Source organism: Heterodontus francisci, chromosome X, assembly GCF_036365525.1.
Source record: "Heterodontus francisci isolate sHetFra1 chromosome X, sHetFra1.hap1, whole genome shotgun sequence".
Lineage (NCBI taxonomy): Eukaryota > Metazoa > Chordata > Chondrichthyes > Heterodontiformes > Heterodontidae > Heterodontus > Heterodontus francisci.
In genome coordinates this window covers 1,864,831-1,887,142 of record NC_090421.1, presented here as the reverse complement: position 1 = coordinate 1,887,142, position 22,312 = coordinate 1,864,831, and the positions used below count along the sequence as shown (strand labels likewise).

Below are 22,312 nucleotides of genomic sequence, written 5' to 3'. Positions count from 1 at the left end.
CCCTCAGCAGAACCTCTATCTTACCTATATCGTTGGAACGTACGTGGACCACGACAACTGGATCTTTCCCCTCCCACTCCAAGTTCCTCTGCAGCCCAGATGAGATATCCCGAACCCTGGCACCAGGTAGGCAACAGAGCCTTCGGGACTCTCGATCCTGGCCACGGAGAACAGTGTCTTTGCCCCTAACTATACTATCCCCGATTACGACTACATTTCTCTTTTCTCCCCCCACTTGAATGGCTCCCTGTACCACAGTGCTGTGGTCAGTTTGCTCATCCTCCCTACAGTCTCTGCTGTCGTCCACACAGGGAGCAAGAATCTCGAACCTGTTAGACAAGGACAAAGGCTGAGGCTCCTGCAGCACTACCTCCTGGATCCCTCTACCTGCCTCACTCATAGTTACACTCTCCTGTCCCTGACCACTGGCCGAATTCACGGTAGTTAATCTAAGGGGTGTGACTATCTCCTGAAACAGTGTCCAGGTAACTCTCCCCCTCCCTGATGTGTCGCAGTGTCCGAATCTCAGACTCCAGCTCATCAACTCTGAGCCGGAGTTCCTCAAGCAGCCAACACTTGCTACAGATGTGTTCACCAGGAACCACAATGGGGTCCACCAGCTCCCATGTCTTGCAGGTACAACACGTCACCTGTCCCTGCATCTCTATTTTATTTAATTAGATTGTAATTTGTTTTTTTAAATTTCCAACTGGTCTTTAGTTTTTAATCTGTAAAATATTTCTCCTATTCACCTTTAATCTGAAATCAACGTCGAATAGGGAATTCAAAGTAGCAGTTACTTACCAACCAATGAACTTACGGTTTTCCTGTGATGTCACTCTTTGTTTTTTCACTCTGTTTTTACTCCCTTAAATTACCCAAAAATTAGACTTGGACTAGGAACCTTGGTTCCCCCCCCAAAAAAACACTACCTACCTCTTCTTCTCTGGCCTCCTTATCTCGAGAGACAATGGGTAAGCGCCTGGAGGTGGTCAGTGGTGTGTGGAGCAGCGCCTGGAGTGGCTATAAAGGTCAATTCTGGAGTGACAGGCTCTTCCACAGGTACTGCAGAAAAATTTGTTTATCGGGGCTGTTACACAGTTGGCTCTCCCCTTGCGCTTCTGTCTTTTTTCCTGCCAACTGCTAAGTCTCTTCGACTCGCCACACTTTAGCCCCGCCTTTATGGCTGCCTGCCAGCTCTGGCGAACGCTGGCAACTGACTCCCACGACTTGTGATCAATGTCACAGGACTTCATGTCGCGTTTGCAGACGTCTTTAAAGCGGAGACATGGTCAGCCGGTGGGTCTGATACCAGTGGCGAGCTCGCTGTACAATGTGTCTTTGGGGATCCTGCCATCTTCCATGCGGCTCACATGGCCAAGCCATCTCAAGCGCCGCTGACTCAGTAGGGTGTATAAGCTGGGGGTGTTGGCCGCCTCGAGGACTTCTGTGTTGGAGATACGGTCCTGCCACCTGATGCCTACCTACTTACTATATTGAAAAGAACTGTAGACCTTTCTCTTGACAATAGTTACAAACCCAGCTATTTAGAGTTATTCCCTAACCGCAGTTACTCACCAACCAATCACCTTGCAGCTCTCCAGTGATGTTACTGTTGATTATTTTTCAAACCTCCGGCACACTCTGAGTGAACTCTCACTCTCTCTCGCTCTCTCCCTCCCTCTCTCTCGCTCTCTCCCTCCCTCTCCCGGTGTCTCTGTGCTCCGGCTGTGCTCTCGCTGTTTCCTGCTGTCTGAGTGCACTCTCTCTCTCCCCGGTGTCTCTGTGCTCCGTCTCCGCGCTCGCTGTTTCCCGCTGTCTGAGTGAACTCTCTCTCTCTCTCTCTCTCTCTCTCTCTTTTTCTCTGTCTCTTTCTTCCTCCCTCCCCCGGTCTCTCTGTGTTCCAGCTCCGCGCTCGCTGTTTCCCACTGTCTGAGTGAACTCTCTCTCTCTCTCTCTCTCTCTCCCCAGTCTCTTTGTACTCTGGCTCCGCTCTCGCTGTTTCCCACTGTCTGAGCATGCCACCTATGATGTGGATTGCTCTAACTGTGTACCTTGTTAACCACAGTTGCTGTCCATATTTTGAATATTTTTAACAAACGGCAAAAAACAGTTGCTGGAAATGAGGTAGCATCTGTGGAAAGAACAGATAAGTGCATATTTTACATTTGTTTTTTGTGTGTTCTCAGAAGAGGCAATCAAAACAAAAAGTGAAGTTTGATCAAAAGCTTTTCCTCTTCTCTTAAATCTCTCTCCTCTCCCCTCAAAAATTAGCCACTCCTTAAAAGGATGAAAAAATAATAATTAATGATTAAAATGTCTGTCCAAAGGTTAATGATTAAATCCAACCAAGAATGTATTGGTTAGCCATAGTTTAATATTGTACTGGGAAATATAGTTCTGAAATACATGATTTAATTATCATAGGAGAATGAATTTGGAACAACTTTTGTTCATGACATCCAGTGACAAAAACTGCAGACAAGCAGTGAAAGTAGTTTTGGAAATGTAGACTTAGGCTCTGATATTTTTGTTAAGATTTAGTGAAATGTTTTTTCACACACTGGATGTTAGTGAATTTAATAAATGTATTAACAACATTAAAAGTGAAATACCTAACTGCAGTTCAATTCTGCAGTAAAAAAGAGGAAATACAGGAAAGGCAAAGCAGATTAATCAACATCTGAAAGGCATTCTCTGTTTTGATGAAGGGTCCCACCCAAACATGTTAACTTATCTTTCAGATGCATGCTTTATATTTTGTTTTTTTGAAACACAGATTTCCATCATTTCTCTATTATCTTTGCAATTAAATTGTATTTTAGCACCATAATAGCATCTTGTTTTCTTTCCCTCATGTCTCTCCAAGCCACGCACCTCCTGCAGGTCAGAGGATGGCTCAACTGCTCTTAAGCCACTATTATCAAGCTCGTTCTGAACAGACACATGAAAACCAATAGAAAGACAACTTTCTCTGGTTTTCCTTCTGTCCTTGTGGTGAAATGCCAGACCTCTCAACTCAGCACAGCATCTCTGCTGAGATTGGGAACAGCAGAGTAGGTCATCAAGCTTGTATCCTGCCACTTGTCCAAAATATGGTCATGCCCTGTTGCACAGTGTTATCATTTTCAAGCTTTTACTGCAAGCTGTATTCCAAACCAAATTCAAAGCATTTTACGATAAATGGAATCTTGTGTATGTTACTGCCATCTTTTCTTATTGGACAAAACATCCAGAAGTTGTCAACAATTGTGACTTGAGTGCACGACTAAACTTTGGGTAAGATTTTTTCTCATACTGTATGCTGTGTAATATTTGCACATATATTTCACAAAATTGCTGACATTTTTTATTCTAATAACCACTTTGCCAACAGTAACAGTGCCACTTAGTTTAGATTAGATTAGAGATACAGCACTGAAACAGGCCCTTCGGCCCACCGAGTCTGTGCCGAACATCAAACACCCATTTATACTAATCCTACACTAATCCCATATTCCTACCAAATATCCCTACCTGTCCCTATATTTCCCTACCACCTACCTATACTAGTGACAATTTATAATGGCCAATTTACCTATTAACCTGCAAGTCTTTTGGCTTGTGGGAGGAAACCCACGCAGACACAGGGAGAACTTGCAAACTCCACACAGGCAGTACCCGGAATCGAACCCGGGTCCCTGGAACTGTGAGGCTGCAGTGCTAACCACTGCGCCACTGTGCCGTTGAACTTCCTGTTAGTAATATCAACAGCACCACCTACAATTTTGTTGAATTATTGTACATTAGTATCCTGAAGTTTTTCCTAAATCCATTGATTTTATGTGCTATTTATTTTCGGGAGTTATTGTTGGCTCCAAGGTGATACAGCATTGGAAGATTCGAACTCCAGTGAACCTACACTGATAAGTCAATACCTGAGTCTGATGAGCCTGCAGTACTCTGGGGCACTGTTCACGATTGGTCAGCCAGCCTGGCTCATTAATAGAGGGGTAGATTTAGGGTTGGGCTTCTTTTCCTTGGCTCCAGATAACCCAGTGCCCTAATGTAGCTCTGACTGGAAATTCATACCAGTGTTCTCTGGTGATGAGCAGTGCAGCCTTATCTGGTTAAACTCCCAACAGTACCCCTGTGCAGATTTGGTGCTCCCTAAGCTTTTACTGCTGCGAACCTGTGGATTTTGTAAGTGGAGTACTTGCCAGTAGGGAGAGTGTGTGCACTCTGTATTGGGAAAGCAGAAACTCTACCTGTGTGGGTTTTTCAGTAGTTTGCTTTTTTTTTTGAATTGTGGGGGTGGTTTTTCACACGTTTGATGAATGGCTAACCAAAACCCAGAAAGCATTTTGTAATAACTGTGGAAATGCAAAAATAATCATCAATGCAACATTTCATCAGACTAAAAATGTTATTTAAAAGATTAAGAACGGAAGTTCTGGAAATGCTGAAAAATGCTCCTTTTTTGTGATCGGTTTACACGTGTGCTAACTCTATAACCTGAAACAACATTAGTATAAAATCACAAGGTAGGTACAGATCAGAAAGGCCATTCATTCCATCATAGCTCATCCATACATCCAGGAACGCTGTAGTCCCTCTTTCATGGCATCCAATAGGCTTTTGAATAACTTCATTAACCCACCCAGATCTAAAAGTACTGGAAATGTACAACAGGTCTGTTTGCATCCGTAAAGAGAAAGAACCGATACGTGTTTTGGGTGTAGACATCTCCTCAGACTGGAAGAGAATTGAGCCCTTTAATCAAACTCAAAAGGGAGGGGGAAGAAAAAAATTCTGCCTTTCAGTGGTTTGAGCTTATTTCCCTTTGTGTTACTGTCATGGCTTACGTTGAAGTAGAGGTGACCATATGGAAGTAAATCATGTTCAACTATATCCTTTTCGATACGGTTGAGCCTCATGTACATCTGTATAGTCACCTGTTTCTTTTGAGACTAACAAGTTCTAGTTTTAAGCTATGTATGGATGTTAAATTGGGGGGGAAAGCAAAATCTTAGTTTTATGTTTCCTTTCACGCTGTTAGGCCAGCAACTTCCTTCGTGCTTTCCGAACTATTCCAGAGGCATCGGCTTTGGGGTTGATCTTGGCTGATTCTGATGAAGCGACTGGGAAAGTGAATCTGGGCCGACTGATACAAAGCTGGAATCGATTTATATTGACGCAGTTACACCAGGAGACACAGGAGCAGGAGGGCCCACAGGCCTATCGGAGTGTCATGGGGAGGTGAGTCAGCACTCATAATGTGGACTGAACCAGAGTTTGTATGGATTTATTAATTTCAGCACACAAAAAATATGCAACAACATGTGCTTTTGAATGAAGGAGTATCACACACTTGAGGGGAATCTGCTCATTAGTATCCTAGTAACTCAAAACTGGGCATCCATGAGGCGCTGTGGACCATCAGCAGCAGCAGAATTGTATGCAACCGCAATCTGTAACTTCATGGCCCGCATATCCCCCATTCTTATCATTACCATCAAGCCGGGGGATCAACCCTGGTTCAATGAAGAGTGCAGGAGGGCATGGTAGGAGCAACACGAGGCATACCTCAAAATGAGGTGTCAACCTGGTGAAGCTACAACATAGGATGACCTGCGTGCCAAACAGCGTAAGCAGCATGTGATAGACAGGGCTAAGCGATCCCACAACCAAGCGATCAGATCTAAGCTCTGTAGTCCTGTCACATCCAGTCGTGAATGGTGGTGGTCAATTAAACAACTGACAGGAGGAGGAGGATCCACAAGCATCCCCATCCTCAATGATGGGGGAACCCAGGACATCAGTGCAAAAGACAAGGCTGAAGCATTTGCATCCATCTTCAGCCGGAAGTGCCGAGTTGATGATCCATCTCGGCCTCCTCCTCAGGTCCCCAGCGTCACGGATGCCAGTCCAGCCAATTCAATTCACTGCACATGATCTCAAGAAACGGCTGAAGGCACTGGATACTGCGAAGGCTATGGGCCCTGATAACATTCTAGCAATTGTACTGAAGACTTGTGCTCCAGAAGTAGCCCCTAGCCAAGCTGCTTCAGTATAGCTACAACACTGGCATCTACTCGGCAGCATGGAAAATTGCCCAGCTATGTCTTGTGCACAAAAAGCAGGACAAATCCGACCTGGCCAATTTACCACCCCATCAGTCTGCTGCAGATCATCAGCCAAGTGATGGAAGGGGTCGTCGACAGTACATTCAAGCAGCACTTGCTCAGCAATAACCTGCTCACTGACATTCAGTTTGGGTTCTACCAGGGCCACTCAGCTCCTGACCTTATTACAGCCTTGGTCCAAACATGGATAAAAGAGCTGAACTCCAGAGGTAAGATGAGAGTGACTGCCCTTGACATCAAGGCAGCATTTGACCGAGTATGGCATCAAGGAGCCCTAGCAAAACTGAAGTCAGTGGGAATCAGGGAAAACTCTCCGCTAGTTGGAGTCATTCCTAGCACAAACGAAGATGGTTGTGGTTGTTGGAGGTCAATCATCTAAGCTCCAGGACATCACTGCAGGAGTTCCTCAGGGTAGTGTCCTAGGCCCAACCATCTTCAGCTGCTTCATCAATGACCTTCCCTCCATCATAAGGTCCGAAGTAGGGATATTTGCTGATGATCGCACAATGTTCAGCACCATTCGTGACTCTTCAGATACTGAAGCAGTCCGTGTAGAAATGCAGCAAGACCTGGACAAGATCCAGGCTTGGGCTGATAAGTGGCAAGTAACATTCGTGCCACACAAGTGCCAGGCAATGACCATCTGAAACAAGAAAGGATCTAACTATCTCCACTTGGCATTACCAAAGCTGAATCCCCCACTATCAACATCCTGGGGATTACTATTGACTTGAAACTGAACTGGACCAGCCACATAAATACCGTGGCTACAAGAACAGGTCAGAGGCTGGGAATTCTGCAGTGAGTAACTCACCACCTGACTACCCAATGCCTGTCCACCATCTACAAGGCACAAGTCAGAAGTGTGATGGAATACTCTCCATTTGTCTGGATGGGTGTAGCTCCAACAACACTCAGGAAGCTCGATACCATCCAGGACAAAGCAGCCGGCTTGGTTGGCACCCCATCCACCACTTTCAACCTTCACTCCCTTCACCACCAACGCACAGTGGCAGCAGTGTGTACCATCTACAAGATGCACTGCAGCAACTCACCAAGGCCCCTTTGACCGCACCTTCCAAACCTGTGACCTCTACCATCTAGAAGGACAAAGGCAGCAGATGCATGGGATCAACACCACCTGCAAGATGCCCTCCAAGCCACACATCATCCTGACTTGGAACAATATCACCATTCCTTCACTGTCGCTGGGTCGAAGTCCTGGTCCTCCCTTCCTAACAGTACAGTGGGTGTACCTACACCACAAGGACTGCCGTGGTTCAAGAAGGCAGCTCACCACCACCTTCTCAAGGGCAATTAGAGATGGGCAATAAATGCTGGCCTAGGCTTGAATGTACTGTCGACGACCCCTTCCATCACTTGGCTGATGATCTGCAGCAGACTGATCGGGTGGTAATTGGCCAGGTCGGATTTGTCCTGCTTTTTGTGCACAAGACATACCTGGGCAATTTTCCATATTGCCGAGTAGATGCCAGTGTTGTAGCTATACTGAAACAGCTTGGCTAGGGGCGTGCCCACATCCCATGAATGGAAAAAAAAAACACAATTGTGACATCAGAGCAGCCACTTCTGAACAAAAATACTCTAATAATCAGTTTTTGCCAGTGAGTAGTTGATGGTATCTGTGATAAATAATGTAGATTTTAGACTCTGTAGTGCAGGTGACACAGTGCCTCAGCATCAAAGCAAGATGTCTCTGTGGGTTTGATTCTATTATTTTCACCCTTCACTCTGCTGAGTTCTAAATCTCAGCCCCATTGCTGCAGTATTGGGGTGGGGGGTGGGGGTGGTGGCAGGTAGAGAGACTAGATAGATTGTGATGCTACCTGACCCTTTTACATTATTCATGGTTAAAGTACACAAAAGAGCCTAATTGCTATTTGTACCAAATATAATACAATATATTATTGAAATAGAATACTCTCTCAAACTCTACCACTTTTTAAAATTTTCAGTACTTTTGGTTCCTCTGGTGAATCTGTGATTGGGAAGCTGTTTGGTTGTGAAGTTGAGAACTGTAGCACTTGTCGCTGTGGGAAGGAAACTGTTCGGGCTTCTTCAAGTCTGCTTTTCACTTTGCAGTATCCCGATATGAATAGTGCTGGTGAGTATGATGTGTATTCAGTTAAACCTCAAACTGCCTCACCTTTGCCATTGCAGTTCAGGATATTTTTATACTTTCGACACATTGAAGTATTCTGTCTGGAGTTTGACGGACACTCTCAACTGGTGTATTGATTATAAACTCAGATTTTTTTGAGGCATTATTTATAGTAAGTTGGAATGCATTGTTTTATAAGGAGTGCAGAGTGTGTTACACTCAGCTGCACTTCAGCAGCTGATTAACTTGGTCTATCCTTTTAAGGCCACAAAGTTTGATTGCTATAATTGTGCATATCCTGAGATCAGTTATAGGCTTATTCCTGTTGAGTTCATTCTGAGCTCAAAGCATAGAATGGTACAGGACAGTGGCTATTTGGCTCATTGAAGCTGTGCCAACACAGTTTTTTCTATTGGTTAGTTGTGATTTGTAAAATCTCCAGGTACTCCTTAAAGTCAAAGATATCAACAGTAAATGACTGGTTTTCTGTTCTGATACTTTTTTTAAAGGATTATGTAAATTTACATCGATGACTGGGTGCACCCTGAAGTGTAGTTGTCTTAAAATGCTTTATCTATCTATAATAAATTAAAAATCTTGTGTTGGCATGAACTTGCCCATTTAGAAATTCCTGTGCCGATGTTTATACGGAGTGTCTCCTGACAAGACAGAGCATGCGCAGAGCAATCGCCAACGTCATTAGTACGTCCGACCATTTGCTAGTATGGGTCCGTGCATGCGTGTGTCAATGTCACCACATAATGATGCCTAAGTGTTGCTTCACCCCTCAATGGCTGCAATCGCTGCCTTCATCCCCTCCAACAGTACCCCGTGCCCTCTTGCAGTCACCGCTTCTCTTCCCTGCTTCCACTTGACTGCTCGCTCTCCCCACCCCTGCCGCTTCTCCGGGCGGGAGGGAATGGAGAGCAGACGGGTGTGGGATAGAACAGCAGGATGGAGTGATGAGAAGGCGGGCGCAGGAGGGAGCAGGGAATAGAAACGGCGATCGAGGAAGGGAGCGGGGTACTGTTGGGGGCGGGGGGGTGGTGGGGTGGTGGTGTAGAGGCAGCAATTGCGACCATTGAGAGGTGAGGGGGTTTGGATTCGATTTATTTTTGTGTCAGTTTCAGCAGTACCATCTTTATTACTGGCAGCTGGCTGAACGTCACAGACGGAGAGAATCTAACCATCTCCCCTTGACATTCAACGGCTTTACCATCGCTGAATCCCCCACTATCAACATCCTAGGGGCTACCATTGACCAGAAACTGAACTGGAGTAGCCATATAAATACCGTGGCTACAAGAGCAGGTCAGAGGCTAGGAATCCTGAGGCGAGTAACTCACCTCCTGACTTTCTAAAGCCTGTCCACCATCTACAAGGCACAAGTCAGGAGTGTGATGGAATACTCTCCACTTTCCTGGATGGGAGCAGCTCCAACAACACTCCAGAAGCTCGACACCATCCAGGACAAAGCAGCCCACTTGATTGGCACACCATCTACAAACATTCACTCCTTCCACCACCGACGCCCAGTGGCAGCAGTGTGTACCATCTACAAGATGCACTGCAGCAATGCGCCAAGGCTCCTTAGCACCTTCCAAACCCGCGACCTCTACCAACTAGAAGGACAAGGGCAGAAAATACATGGGAACATCACCACCTGCAAGTTCCCCTCCAAGTCACACACCATCCTGACTTGGAACTATATCACCGATCCTTCACTAGCTGGGTCACAATCCTGAAACTCCCTTCCTAACAGCACTGTGGGTGTACCTACCCCAAATGGACTGCAGCGGTTTAAGAAGGCAGCTCACCACCACCTTCTCAAGGGCAATTAGGGATGGGCAATAAATGCTGGCATAGCCAGTAACGCCTACATCCCACGAATGAATAAAAAAAAAATGAGGCTGCATTTGTGCATGTGCCAGTACTGTGCCACCTAGTGATTGCGATGTCAGCAAATGCAGCCATATTTATAATGAAAACTCTCCATGTAAACCTGTCATGCTGTAATTACACTTTTCCACCTGTGGTGGTATTGTAGCGCCTTGGTTTTGTGTCTGCCTGCTCCTCAGCCTGTACTGCAGAGAAAATCCGAGGTTCCAACCTACTCTGCCTCTTTCCTAAATTGCCATGTTTTGCTATTTAGCTGTAAATAATGAGATAAAATCAAAGTCGTATATAAAAATGACAATGTATGATATTAAAATGGGAACTAAATAATATCACTGCTTCCTGGTCCAGTTATCCCCAACATCTAACCCTCTAAGAGTATTGGCACAGAGCAGGTCTAGAGGCATTAATTAAAATTAATAGTTTAAACAAGGTACCAACTAGATTCTAAAAAAAGGAATCGAGATTTTCTTTTTTAGATCATGGATGTGCAACTGAGACCTGTTGCTTGCAATTCCTGCATCATGTGGGACCTTCAGGACACTTCATGTGTCTTGGGGACCATGTGTGTCGGAAGTGTCTCCAGCTGCTTCAGCTCAAACTCAGGATTTTTGAGCTTGAGGGGCAGCTGCAGCCACTGGGGAGCATCAGGGTGCAGGAGTGTTTCCTGGATTGTGTGTTCCAGGAGGCGGTCACCCCAAAGGCAGTGAGAGTTCGGGATAGCAGGTGGGTGGCCATCCAGATAAGTACAAAGAGGTAGGAGGTACGGGAGTCTTTGGGGTGCGTGCCACTCTCAAAACAGCACTCAGCTTTGGAGACTGCTGAGACTGACGACACCTTGAAGGAGTGCAGTCCTGACCATGCCAACAATGGGCAAGGGACTGTACAGGAGGTAACAGCAAAGAGTAGAAATATTGTCATTATAGATAGAAGATTCCATGGTTCGGCGGACAGACGGGTGTTTCTGAAACTGTCATCGTGAGTCCCGCATGGGGTTTTTTTTTTTTTAAAATTCATTCATGGGATGTAGGCGTCACTGGCCAGGCCAGCATTTATTGCCCATCCCTAATTGCCCCCTTGAGAAGGTGGTGGTGAGCTGCCTTCTTGAACTGCTGCAGTCCATGTGAGGTTGGTACACCCACAGTGCTGTTAGGAAGGGAGTTCCAGGATTTTGACCCAGCGCCAGTGAAGGAACAGCGATATAGTTCCAAGTCAGGATGGTGTGTGACTTGGAGGGGAACTTGCAGGTGGTGGTGTTCCCATGTATTTGCTGCCCTTGTCCTTCTAGTTGGTGGAAGTCGCGGGTTTGGAAGGTGTTGCCTCCCTGATGCCAGGGTAAAGGACATCATGGAGAGGGTGCAGAATATTCTGCAGGGGTAAGGGGGTGAGTCAGAAGTTGTGGTACACATCGGTACCAACAACATACAGAGATCCCATTGCCATGCGCTAGTGAGAGTAGAAATAGGAAGATAGAGAGGATCAATGCATTGCTTGAGGCAAGGTGCAGGAGGAAGGGCTTCAGATTCTTGGGACATTGGGATCAGTTCTAGGGTAGGAGGTACCTATTCAAAAGGGATGGGTTGCACCTCACCAGGACTGGGCCCAATGTCCTCGCGGGGAGGTCCACGAGTGTGGTTGGGGAGGGTTAAACTAAATTGTCAGGGGGATGGGCACCATCATATAGAAATAGAAAGGAAGACTAAGGTGCGCAAAGCGAGAGTGTTGGATAGTACTAGAGAAGGGAGAGGTGCCATGTTAGATAGGAGCAGACAAAGGTTGGATTTCTAGGAATACAAACACGGGTTTAAAATGCATGTATGTAAATGCACAAAGTGTAGTGAATAAGGTTGGCTCACAAATAGTCGTGTGGGAATATGATGTAGTGGCAATAACGAAAAAGTGGCTTAAAAATGGTGAGGACTGGGTGCTTAATATTCAAGGATACAAAGTGTTCAGAAAAGATAGGGAAGGGAAAAGGGGGAGGTGGGGTGGCAGTACTGATTAAGGAAGGCATTGTGGTGTTGGAAAGAGCAGATGTCCTTGAGGGGGCAAAGAAGAATCAATTTGGTTAGAGTTGAAAAGCAAAAAGGGGATGATCACGCTACTGGGACTATTCTGTAGGCCTCCAAATAGGGAGACAGAGGTAGAGGAACAAATCTGCAAGGAAATCAGAAGTGCAAGAACTATAGAGTGGTGATATTGGGAGATTTTAATTACCCAAATATCAATTGGGATAGTATTAGATTAAAGGGTAAGGAGGGGGAGGAATTTCTGAAATATGGTCAGGAGAGCTTCCTTGACCACTATGTGCTCAGTCCAACTGGAAAGGAGGCATTGCTGGATTTAGTGCTGATGGCTCTGGTGGGGAAGAGACAGTTGTCCACCTCCTTCTGGAATGTGCCTTTGCAAAGCAGGTGTGGAAAGAGATGCAGTGGTTTTTGTCGAGATTCATCCCAAGCAGCTCTGTAACACAGGACTCTGTGATCTACAGGCTGTTCCCAGGGACGCACACTGAGACTGCTGCTGCTGAAGGAGCATCAACTCGGTGAAAGACGCTCTTTGATCTGTCTGAAATTTGCTGGTCTTCCAGTGCAGAGAGTTGTCCACGACCAAGTGTTGCAAACTGGCGCATTCCAAGGTCCAGGACTGTGTGCTGAGGGACACACTAAATAAAGCTTGGGGCTGCCACCACAAAGGCTCAATGGGGAAAGACCACAGTGTAAGATCCTCCTGCCAGAGTATACTGAGGGTCTGGAACCTGTGTAAAACCCCTTGGGTTGTTTGCAAAAAAGTATGTTTTTGCTGTGTAATGCAAATGTTCATTGCATGTAAAATGGAATGGCAAGAGTTGTGAGGAATCTCACGTTCTGTATCGAAGGAATCTGATCTCTGTTGCACTTTTTTAAAATGTCAAGTTTGAATTGCTTTGTAATGTATTTTTTACAGATTTATATGAATAAAGTATATTTTTGGAAAATAAATTGCTGGATCTCGTGCTGGGGAATGAGGTGGGCCAAGTGGACCAAATGTCTGTAGTGGGGGGCGAGGGGGGAGGAACAGTTGGGTAAGTGTGATCATCGTATCATAAGGTTTAGACTAGTAATGGAGAAGAGCAAGAAACAAAATAAGGTAGAATGTCTATATTGGAAGAGGGCTAATTTCAATGGAATGAGAAGGGATCTCGTCAGGGTAAAATGGAACCGAAGACTGACAGCAAGAGCTGTATTGGAACAATGGGTTATCTTTAAGTAGGAGATGCTTCAGGTACAGGCTATGTACATTCCAACAGGGTCGAAAGGTCGGGGAACCAAAGCCAGGGCTCCTTCGATGACTAGGAGATAGAGATTATGGTGAACAAAAAAGAGGGCATATGATGCATGTCAGGTGAATTCTTCACGTGAGAACCAGGTCACGTTGAGAGGGGAAGTGAAGAGGAAAATAAGACTGGCAAAGAGAATATGAGAATAGAATAGCAGTCAACATAAAAGGGAACCCCAAAATCCTCTACCGACATGTAAATAGTAAGTGGATAGTAAGAGGCAGGTAGGGCCTATTAGTGACAAAGATGGTGATATATGCTTAGAGGCACAAAGCAAGGCTAGAATACTTAATGAGTACTTTATATCAGTGATCATTAAGGAGGAGGACGCTGACAAAGTCTAAGTAGATGTGGACATGGTAGAGGTAATGGATGGGGTGAAAATTAAGAGGCAGGAGGTACTGGAAAGGCTGGCTATGCTTAGCATGGATAAGTCACCTGGTCCAGATGGCTTGCAACCAAGATTGCCAGAGGAAGTTGAGTTGGAGATAGTGGAAGGGCTTACCATAATCATCCAGTCTTCCCTAGATACAGGAGTGGTGCCAGAGGATAAGAGAGAGGCAAGTGTTTGACACCCTTATTCAGGAAAGGATGTAAGGACAGTCTTGTTAAAATGACTGGCCTGTAGTTACTATCAGTGGTGGGTGAGGTTTTAGAAACAATAATAAAGGGAAAAACATCAACAGGCAGTTGGAGACGTTTTAGCTAATTAAGGATAATCAGCACGGATTTGTAAAAGGCAAATCATGCTCGACTAATCTAATTGAATTTTCTGATTAAGTAACAGACGGTTGATGAAGAGAATGCAATGGATGTTGTCTATTTAGATTTTAAGAAAGCATTTGATGAAGTACCACATAAAAGGCTGGTTAACAGAATTGAGGCTCATGGAATAGGAGGGTCAGTATCAGCTTGGATAGAAAATTGACTTAAGGACAGAAAACAGCGAGTTATGGTATGATGCAAATCGCCTGCAACAGGACATAGATAGGCTTGCAGACAGGTGGCAGATGGAATTTGATAGAGAAGTGTGGGTGATGCATTTTGGCAGAAGGGATGGGAGAGGCCAGGGACAGGTGGACCTGGGGTGCATGTGCATAGATCTTTGAAGATGACAGGACATAATTGAGAGAGTGGTCAGCAGAGCATATGGAACCTTGGACTTCATAAATAGAAGTATTGAGTACAAAACTCAATTGAGTACAAACCTTACAAAGCTCTGATTAGGCCACAACTAGAGTATTACATCCAGTCCTGGTCACAATTTAGGAAGAATGTGATGGTCTTTGAGAGGGTGCAGAGGAGAATTACCAGAGTAGTTCCAGGGATGTGGGATTTTAGCTACAAGGTTAGGTTGGAGAAGCTGGGGTTGTTCTCCTTGGAGCAAGGGAGATCTGATAGAGGTGTACAAGATTATGACAGGTTTGGATAGGGTAGACAAGGAAAAACTACTCCCATTAATAGATGGTACAAGAACTAGCGGACACAGATTTAAGGTTTTGGACAATCGATGCAGGGGGATGTGAGGAAGAACATTTTTACGCAGCAAGTGGTAATGACCTGGAAATCGCTGCCTACAAGGGTGATAGAAGCAGAGACAGTCAATGATTTCATAAGGAAATTTGATGGGCATTTGAAGGAAATAAACTTGTGGGGCCACAGGGCTAGAGTGGGGGAATGGAACTGACTGAATTGCTCTATGGAGAACCAGCAGAGACTCGATGGGCCAAATGGCCGCCTCCTGTGCTATAAATGAGACTGTGACTCTACTTCAGCTGAAGATTGCACTTACTCTTGTCTTCCCGTGAGCAACATGATGGGAGATCAACTAGATTATGCCTCATGTATTTTGGGCATTTCCTGTTAGTCTCTTGCTTCCTGTAATACATTCCCCTTTATCCTTTGTGGATTTAACTCCCAGTAAAGCAACAATAAATTAGAACTGAAGAACTACAGAGCATCTGAATCAAAAGCAAGGATAGTAGCTAGAAAGCTGTCAGAGAAACTGCAAAGGACTTGTGAAAATAACCAAGAACCTACCAGTAGTCATTTTAAAAAGCATCAACCAAATCACTCAGTTTTTGAAACAGAAATCATTCCCTATGTTTTTTGCTAACTGAAAATTCTTATATCAGAAATTAGATTTTGAACAAAATAGTTTTATCAGAATGTGGCTAAGTTTACAAGTGGGCAGGAGCTGATATTGTGAAAAGGGAAATCTGTCTGCTTTCTATATATTCTGTGAATGCAAAGCTGCCTGAAAAATGCCACTTTGACCTCAAGTTCTTTACTGAATAAACTCATAAAATGCCTTTTTTGACTTTAGACAAAACTATTCGACAATATGAGTTTGCTGAAGTGCTGAAGAGAAGTATTTGCCTTGAACAGAACACCCAGGCCTGGTGTGAAAACTGTGAGAAGTACCAGCCTACGGTTAGTATATTTGGATTCGGGGAAATTTTCCACCAGTGAAGTCTTGGAATATTTACCAGTAGCTGTGTATAAAATGAAAATTACACCATGACCTGATGTAATGTATGGGGAATGATGGGTCAAATTGGAAGAGAGTAACCTGATGAACGGGCTCAAGTCATGATATAAACTTCTGAGACATTTGAGGGGTTTGTCCAATTGCTTTAGAATGCCCTAACTATACTCGTGTATTGAGGCTGTTTAATCTAGCAACCTATGTTTCATTATGTTTGCACATATTCATATGTATTTCAGTATAACTCTGTAGCATTTCTTGCATTGTGGTGTCTGCAGTAATAGGCTGCTGTACAGCAAGACATGACTGCGGAGATGTTCAAAAATTTCCTACCAGAGATTGTCCTGTGAAATTTACATTGTGTTATGGCCTTTAACAACTTTTGTACCCTGTACTTTTGATTGCTAGGAGAACAATGCAAGCTTAAATTTTCAATGACAAGATTAGTGAACATTTTCTTATAGTGCTCGTTAGATGCAGTCACTGATGTCACTTCACAAGAATCTTGGAACAGCTCAGTCACCATTGAAGTTGTGAAAATTTGACTTTTAATTCCATTTTTAAAAAAAAACTAAACGCTGCAATCCAGTCTCAAGGATCTTAACATCACCTATCTCAGCTGACACTCCGAGGCCAGTACTGAGGGAATGTGTTGTCAGAGATGCCATCCTTTGGATAAGATGTTGAGCTGAGACCGTGTTTGCCTGTTCCGCTGCTTGCAGTGGAACTGGTAAAAATGTACAAATTGGTTTGCATTAGTCAAGAAGTACAGGAAATATTGACTTCCCATTTATGTAGCTAATGGAAAGACTTTGGTACATTTAAATTGGAATCTTACTGCAGAATGCTTCAGTTATACAGAGCATTGGTAAGACCACATCTGGAATACTGCATACAGTATTGGTTTCATTATTTAAGGGAGGATGTAAATGTGTTGGAAGCACGTCAGAGAAAGTTTACTAGACTAGTACCTGGAATGGGCAGGTTGTCTTATGAGGAAAGGTTGGACAGGCTAGACTTGTATGCGCTGAAGTTTAGCAAAGTAAGAGGCAAATTGATTGAAACGTACAAGATCCTGAGGGGTTTTGACAGGGTGGATGTGGAAAGGATGTTTCCCCTTGTGGGAGAATCTAGAACTAGGGGGTCACTGTTTAAAAATAAGAGATCGCCCATTTAAGAAAGAGATGAGAAAGTTTTTCTCTGAGGGTCGTGAGTCTTTGGAATTCTCTTCCTCAAAAGGCAGTGGAAGCAGAGTCTTTGAATATTTTTCAGGCAGTGGTAGATAAATTCTTGATAATCAAGGGGGTGAAAGGTTACTGGGAGTTGGTGGGAATGTGGAGTTGAGGTTATAATCAGAACTGCCATGATCTTATTGAATGGCGGAGCAGGCTCAAGAGGCCGAGTGACCTCCTCCTGCTCCTAGTTCATATGAAATAAAAACAAAGCTGTGCACTTCCAGCTAAAGGCCTGCTACCCGACCTGAACCCAACAGGACCCGACAGCGTATCGGGTTCAGGTCGGGTCGCACTTCCGGGTCTGGCATTCGGGCTCGGGTCGGGTTGGCCATGCTCCATCACAGGTAAGTGGCTCCACTGTTAATGTAATTTTTTGACCAGAAAGGTGTTTTTTTTACAGTTATTTTAAGCTTATGCAGATCAGCAACAAAGTGAAGAACAGAAGGTAAGTTAACTGATGGTCAGGTCGGGCGTGGGAAAAAATGAATGGACTCTGGCTGGGTCGGGCTCGGGTCGGATGTGGTTCTGTCGGGTTTTTTTTTTTGCAGACCCGAGCAGGCCTTTACTTCCAACATTGTTGAAATTTTAAAGATTCTTTACTCTCAAAAGTCCAAATTACTTGATTACTTCAGTTTACTATTGTTCAAGACATCTGAGAATGCTTTTACGATTTGTATGTGACAGGAACATATAGCTTATCTGCAGAAAATAATTGGTTCCAAAAATTTCTAAAAACAAGGATGCCTGGTTCACTGGCAGTGCTCTGAAGGAGCAGGCTGCGGCCTGTGATAACTCTCATAGGATGTTTCTGACCTTTGAGCTAAGTGGAAACTGGTGACTTTCATATCGCCTATTGTGCCATCTTGTGGCACTGTATCAAAAAATGTGTTGTACACTGTCACAAATCAACCTAGTAAATTTCCAGAAATAAAAACAGAAAATGCTGGAAATACTCAGCAGGTCAGGCAGCATCTGTGGAGAGAAAAAGAGTTAACGGGCTGGATTTTGTGCAGGAGGCAGGGCTCTTGGCGCAGGGCCGAAAAGATGAGGGGAACCCCACCTCTACAATTTTTCAACCCCCCCAGAGCGATCCTCCGGTCTTTTGCTGTTTTAGGAGGCCTTTAAAGACTTAATAGGGACGGGGATCCCACCCCAAATAGCTGCTGGCCAATCCCAGGGCTGGCAACTCAGCAGTATCGGCAGCACCACCGAGAGCGGTGGCCACTGCTGGTACTGCAGAGGCCTTGGACCCAGGCCCAGCACTGGATCCCCGGACAAGAGGTGGGTGGGGGACGAGGGTGGTCGTTCAGTCCGCGGTGGGGATGGCTGTTCGGTGCAGGGGGAGGGGGTCCTGGGGGGTACAGCTGTTCCTCGTGGAAGTCTTCCATGGGCCACAAATTGCCCACAAAGGAGGCGCCCCCCCCCCTCAAAAGCCCGCAGGGAGGATGCTTCATTTTCCAAGGCGTCCTCCCCATGTGCCAGAGGCCCCCCCCCGACCGAGGGGAAGATCCCAGCAGCGGTGGCAGGAGGAGGCCCTTGTGGCTGTCAGGCCACTTAAGGGCCTCAATTGGCCTCTGGGCAGGAAGGCCCTCATCAGTCTACCCTGCCCCCCAGGAGAATCGGAAACAGAAATTCCGGCGTCCGTTTCCATGGCGGGCGATTCTGCCCCAGTTCTCCACCCCCACCGCGAAACCCGCCATCGGGATGAGAACAAGATCCGGCCCAAAGTTTCAGCTCAATGACCTTTCATCAGAACTGAATTAAAGTTCCAGTATTGATTGGATATTGTATTTTGTTCCAGGTTCAAACCAGGAATATTCGATGCTTACCTGATGTTCTTGTTATTAACTGTGAAGTTAACAGCACAAAGGAAGCTGAATTCTGGAAATGTCAAGCTGAGGTTTGTAAAGAGGAATTGATTGTCATTATTTCAAAATTATGTACCTTATACATCTGCTAAAATTATTTTGTGTTTACATCCCAGTCTGGAAAGTAGGAAGCAGTGTTCTTTCTTTGAAGGGAATTCTGGAATTAACAAATAAAACGAAAATGGAAAATGGAAAAAAAAAAGTCCTGCATTTACATAGTGCCTTTCACAGCCTCATGACGTCTCAAAGCGCTTCACAGTCAATCAAGTACTGTAGTCACTGTTGTAATGTAGTGTCTAACTTGTGCAGACTTTAATGAGAAGAGATGATTCCAACATTTCCCCAGTTGAAGAGAAAGTCAGTGGCAGTAATTACCAGCAAATTTGGAGCACCTCTTTCGTGGCTAGTTGGTGAGGTAGTTGCTTGACAGCAAGTTGTTGGAATGAAATGTGCCGCTGTGATTAATGGACTTTAAATGGGAAAAAATTGAGGAACTGTATTATCAGAACCCGACATGCTGCACTAGAGTAACACAATGTGGATTTGTTGTATCAGGCTTAACTTCATTCTTTCTTGTGTTATGGGAAGTTTCTGAACAAAGATCAGGCACTCTCCCACAAGAAAAGGGAGAAAAGCAGAATGAATCATTCCTAGGCCAGTTTGGCACATCTAGTGGCCGATTCAAAGCAGTATGCTGGATGTTTAGGTGCTGGTTGGCTGTGTCATGGGAAGGCTGAATAAGATAAAGCTAGCATTTTGAAACTTTCCTTCCAAAAGGAGAGTAAACTAACAAAACTCATCAAAACTGCATGGACTAGTGGAAGACTGAGGGAATTTCTTTCAATGCTTGATGGGCCAAATGGGCCATCTTCTGTGCTATAAATGGCACTATATCTCTTTCTCCCCCCCCCCCCCGCCAAACAAGCAAATAAAAAATTTCAGTGACATCATCTGTTACATTTGTGTCTTCAGATCTAACTTTCATTCGTCAGTTTTGCTGCTTCAGTCTACCTTGTACTGGACAATACCTTGCACAGACTCGCTGTGTGTTGCCAATCAAAATGATAACTTTGATTTTCAAAAGGCTGTCTTTAATTCAAGATTGATAGTTCTGTGAGAGAGGTCATAGGTTCTTTTGCGTCGTGGTCCTTCATTTTTCTAATACCTGGCATACAATCATACAGGCAATGCTGTATCGGATCAAATTATTGTACCAATCAGGTGGTATTTTAAGGATCAAATACCGGTCCTGCCTTTTGGTTAAGTTGTTAAATAAGAGCAGGAGTAGGCAGTTCCGCCTCTCAAGCCTGTTGGTCCATTCGATTAGATCATGGCTGATCTATACCGTTACAAATTTCAACTGTCCCAGCATCCACAGTCTTTTGGCGGAAAGAATTACAGATTTTCACTACCTTTTGTGGGACTGCAGCAGTTCAAGAAGGCAGCTCACCACCACCTTCTCAAGGGCAATTAGGCAATAAATGCTGGCCTGGCCAACGCCACCCAAATCCCATGAATGAATTTTAAAAAAAGTACTTCCTGATATCACTTCTGAACAGCCTGGCTCTATTTAAGATTATGCCCCCTTATTCTGGATTCTCCCACGAGAGGAAATAATTTCAGGTATTTACCCTATCAAATCTCTTATTCATTTCAAATGCCTTGATTAGATCACCCCTCAACCTTCTATACTCCAGGAAATATAAGCCCAGTTCAAGCAACCTGTCCTCATTATTTAACCCTTTAAAAACTCGTGTTATGCTGGTGAATCTGCACCATACCCCTTTCCAAGTCCAAACATCTTTCCTGAAGTTTGTTGCTATGAGGTATACCCCTGCATTGTACAGACCAGAAAGGTTCTAGATTTGACCTGGTATTTGTTAAGTTAGCTTATCTTAGCCAGGGCAGCAGTAGGGGCTCTACAGTTTGTCTCAGCTACCTACCCTAGCTCAGGTGTACTATCAGCCAGGGCTACCACCAACTTTGGATCAGATCCCTGCTAGAAAATGCATGGGAATGGCTGTCTGGTGAGTATGGGATTGATCTCTGCTATAGTGCCCTTCATGGCAAATCCTTGTAGATGGCTGTTGAGTGAGAACAGGGCAGGATTTGGCCGTGATGTCTTCTATGCCGGAATAGCATGCTGGATCACTGTATAGGGTCGTGAATAATGGCCACTTAAATGGAATACCAGGTGCTCTGCATAAGTCAACATTTTCAGGAGAAGAGAAAATTGAGGGTGTAGGCAGTTTAAATACAACTTTAGGCTGATGGCTTGAAGTGTTTGTGAATGTAGTGCATTTCAATTAAATCGCCCCTCAGCCTCCTCTGTTCCAAAGAAAGCGACCCCAGCCTATCCAATCTTTCCTTATAGCTGAAAATCTCCATTCTTGGCAACACCTTTGTAAATTTCCTGTGTACCCTCTCCAGTACGATGATGTACTTTATTTTGTGACAGTATGAATTGCACAACAAGATGAGGAAGGAAGATTTGGAAGCAATGAAAATGAAAGAAAATAACCCGACAGAATGGTAGGTTTGTTTCTTTTAGTCCTTTTCTTTCAACATGAGAGATTATCTTGTTTATAATGTAGCTCAGTTCAAATGCTTCTATTCAATAACTTTGGGAGAACTGCACCTGTAGTGCACAATTTTCTTTTCATTCATTCATGGGATGTGGGCATCACTGGCAAGGCTAGCATTTATTGCCCATCCCTAATTGTCCTTGAGAAGGTAATGGTGAGTCGCTGCTTTGAATACAACTGAGTGGCTTGCTAGGCCATTTCAGAGGGCAATTAAAAGTCAACCACATTGCTGTGGGTCTGGAATCACATATAGACTAGGCCAGGTAAGAAAACAGGTTTCTTTGCCTAAAGAACATTAGTGAACCAGATGGGTTTTTACAGCAATAGGAGCCCCTCCTTCTTCGAGAGCCCGCCCACTGTCCTTAATTGGACGGCGAGCCTGTCCTCTGGCTTTTAGTTGGCCAGTTCGGGGAAAACCACAGATGAGTGACTGTTCCCCACACAGTGTGGGCTTCTGACCCCTGTTTGAGCCTGATCGCAGGGTCCTAAAGCCTACGGGGAAAATCCTGCCCAGTCTGTTCTTGAACTGAACACAAAGGGAAGGTAATCTCACTTCTGACATTTAGTCCTTGGGGGTGGGGGGGGGGTGGTACAGTAACATTGTGGTTATGTTACTAGATAGTACTCCAGAAGCCTAAACAAATGGTCCAGAGACACGAGTTCAAATCTCACCA

At 44.7% G+C, this 22,312-nt stretch overlaps 1 protein-coding gene across 5 annotated transcripts in view; it reads left to right on the top strand.

The window, feature by feature from the left end:
* Nucleotides 1-22,312, top strand: part of pan2 (poly(A) specific ribonuclease subunit PAN2) — a 112,863-nt gene that overhangs the window by 28,231 nt on the left and 62,320 nt on the right. For all 5 annotated transcript variants that reach the window (XM_068024877.1, XM_068024879.1, XM_068024880.1 and 2 more), the window contains exons 13-17: nt 5,039-5,238; nt 8,102-8,250; nt 15,789-15,895; nt 18,987-19,085; nt 21,512-21,585. In XM_068024877.1, coding sequence (XP_067880978.1) covers nt 5,039-5,238; nt 8,102-8,250; nt 15,789-15,895; nt 18,987-19,085; nt 21,512-21,585 — 629 coding nt within the window. The remainder of the gene's footprint in view (nt 1-5,038; nt 5,239-8,101; nt 8,251-15,788; nt 15,896-18,986; nt 19,086-21,511; nt 21,586-22,312) is intronic.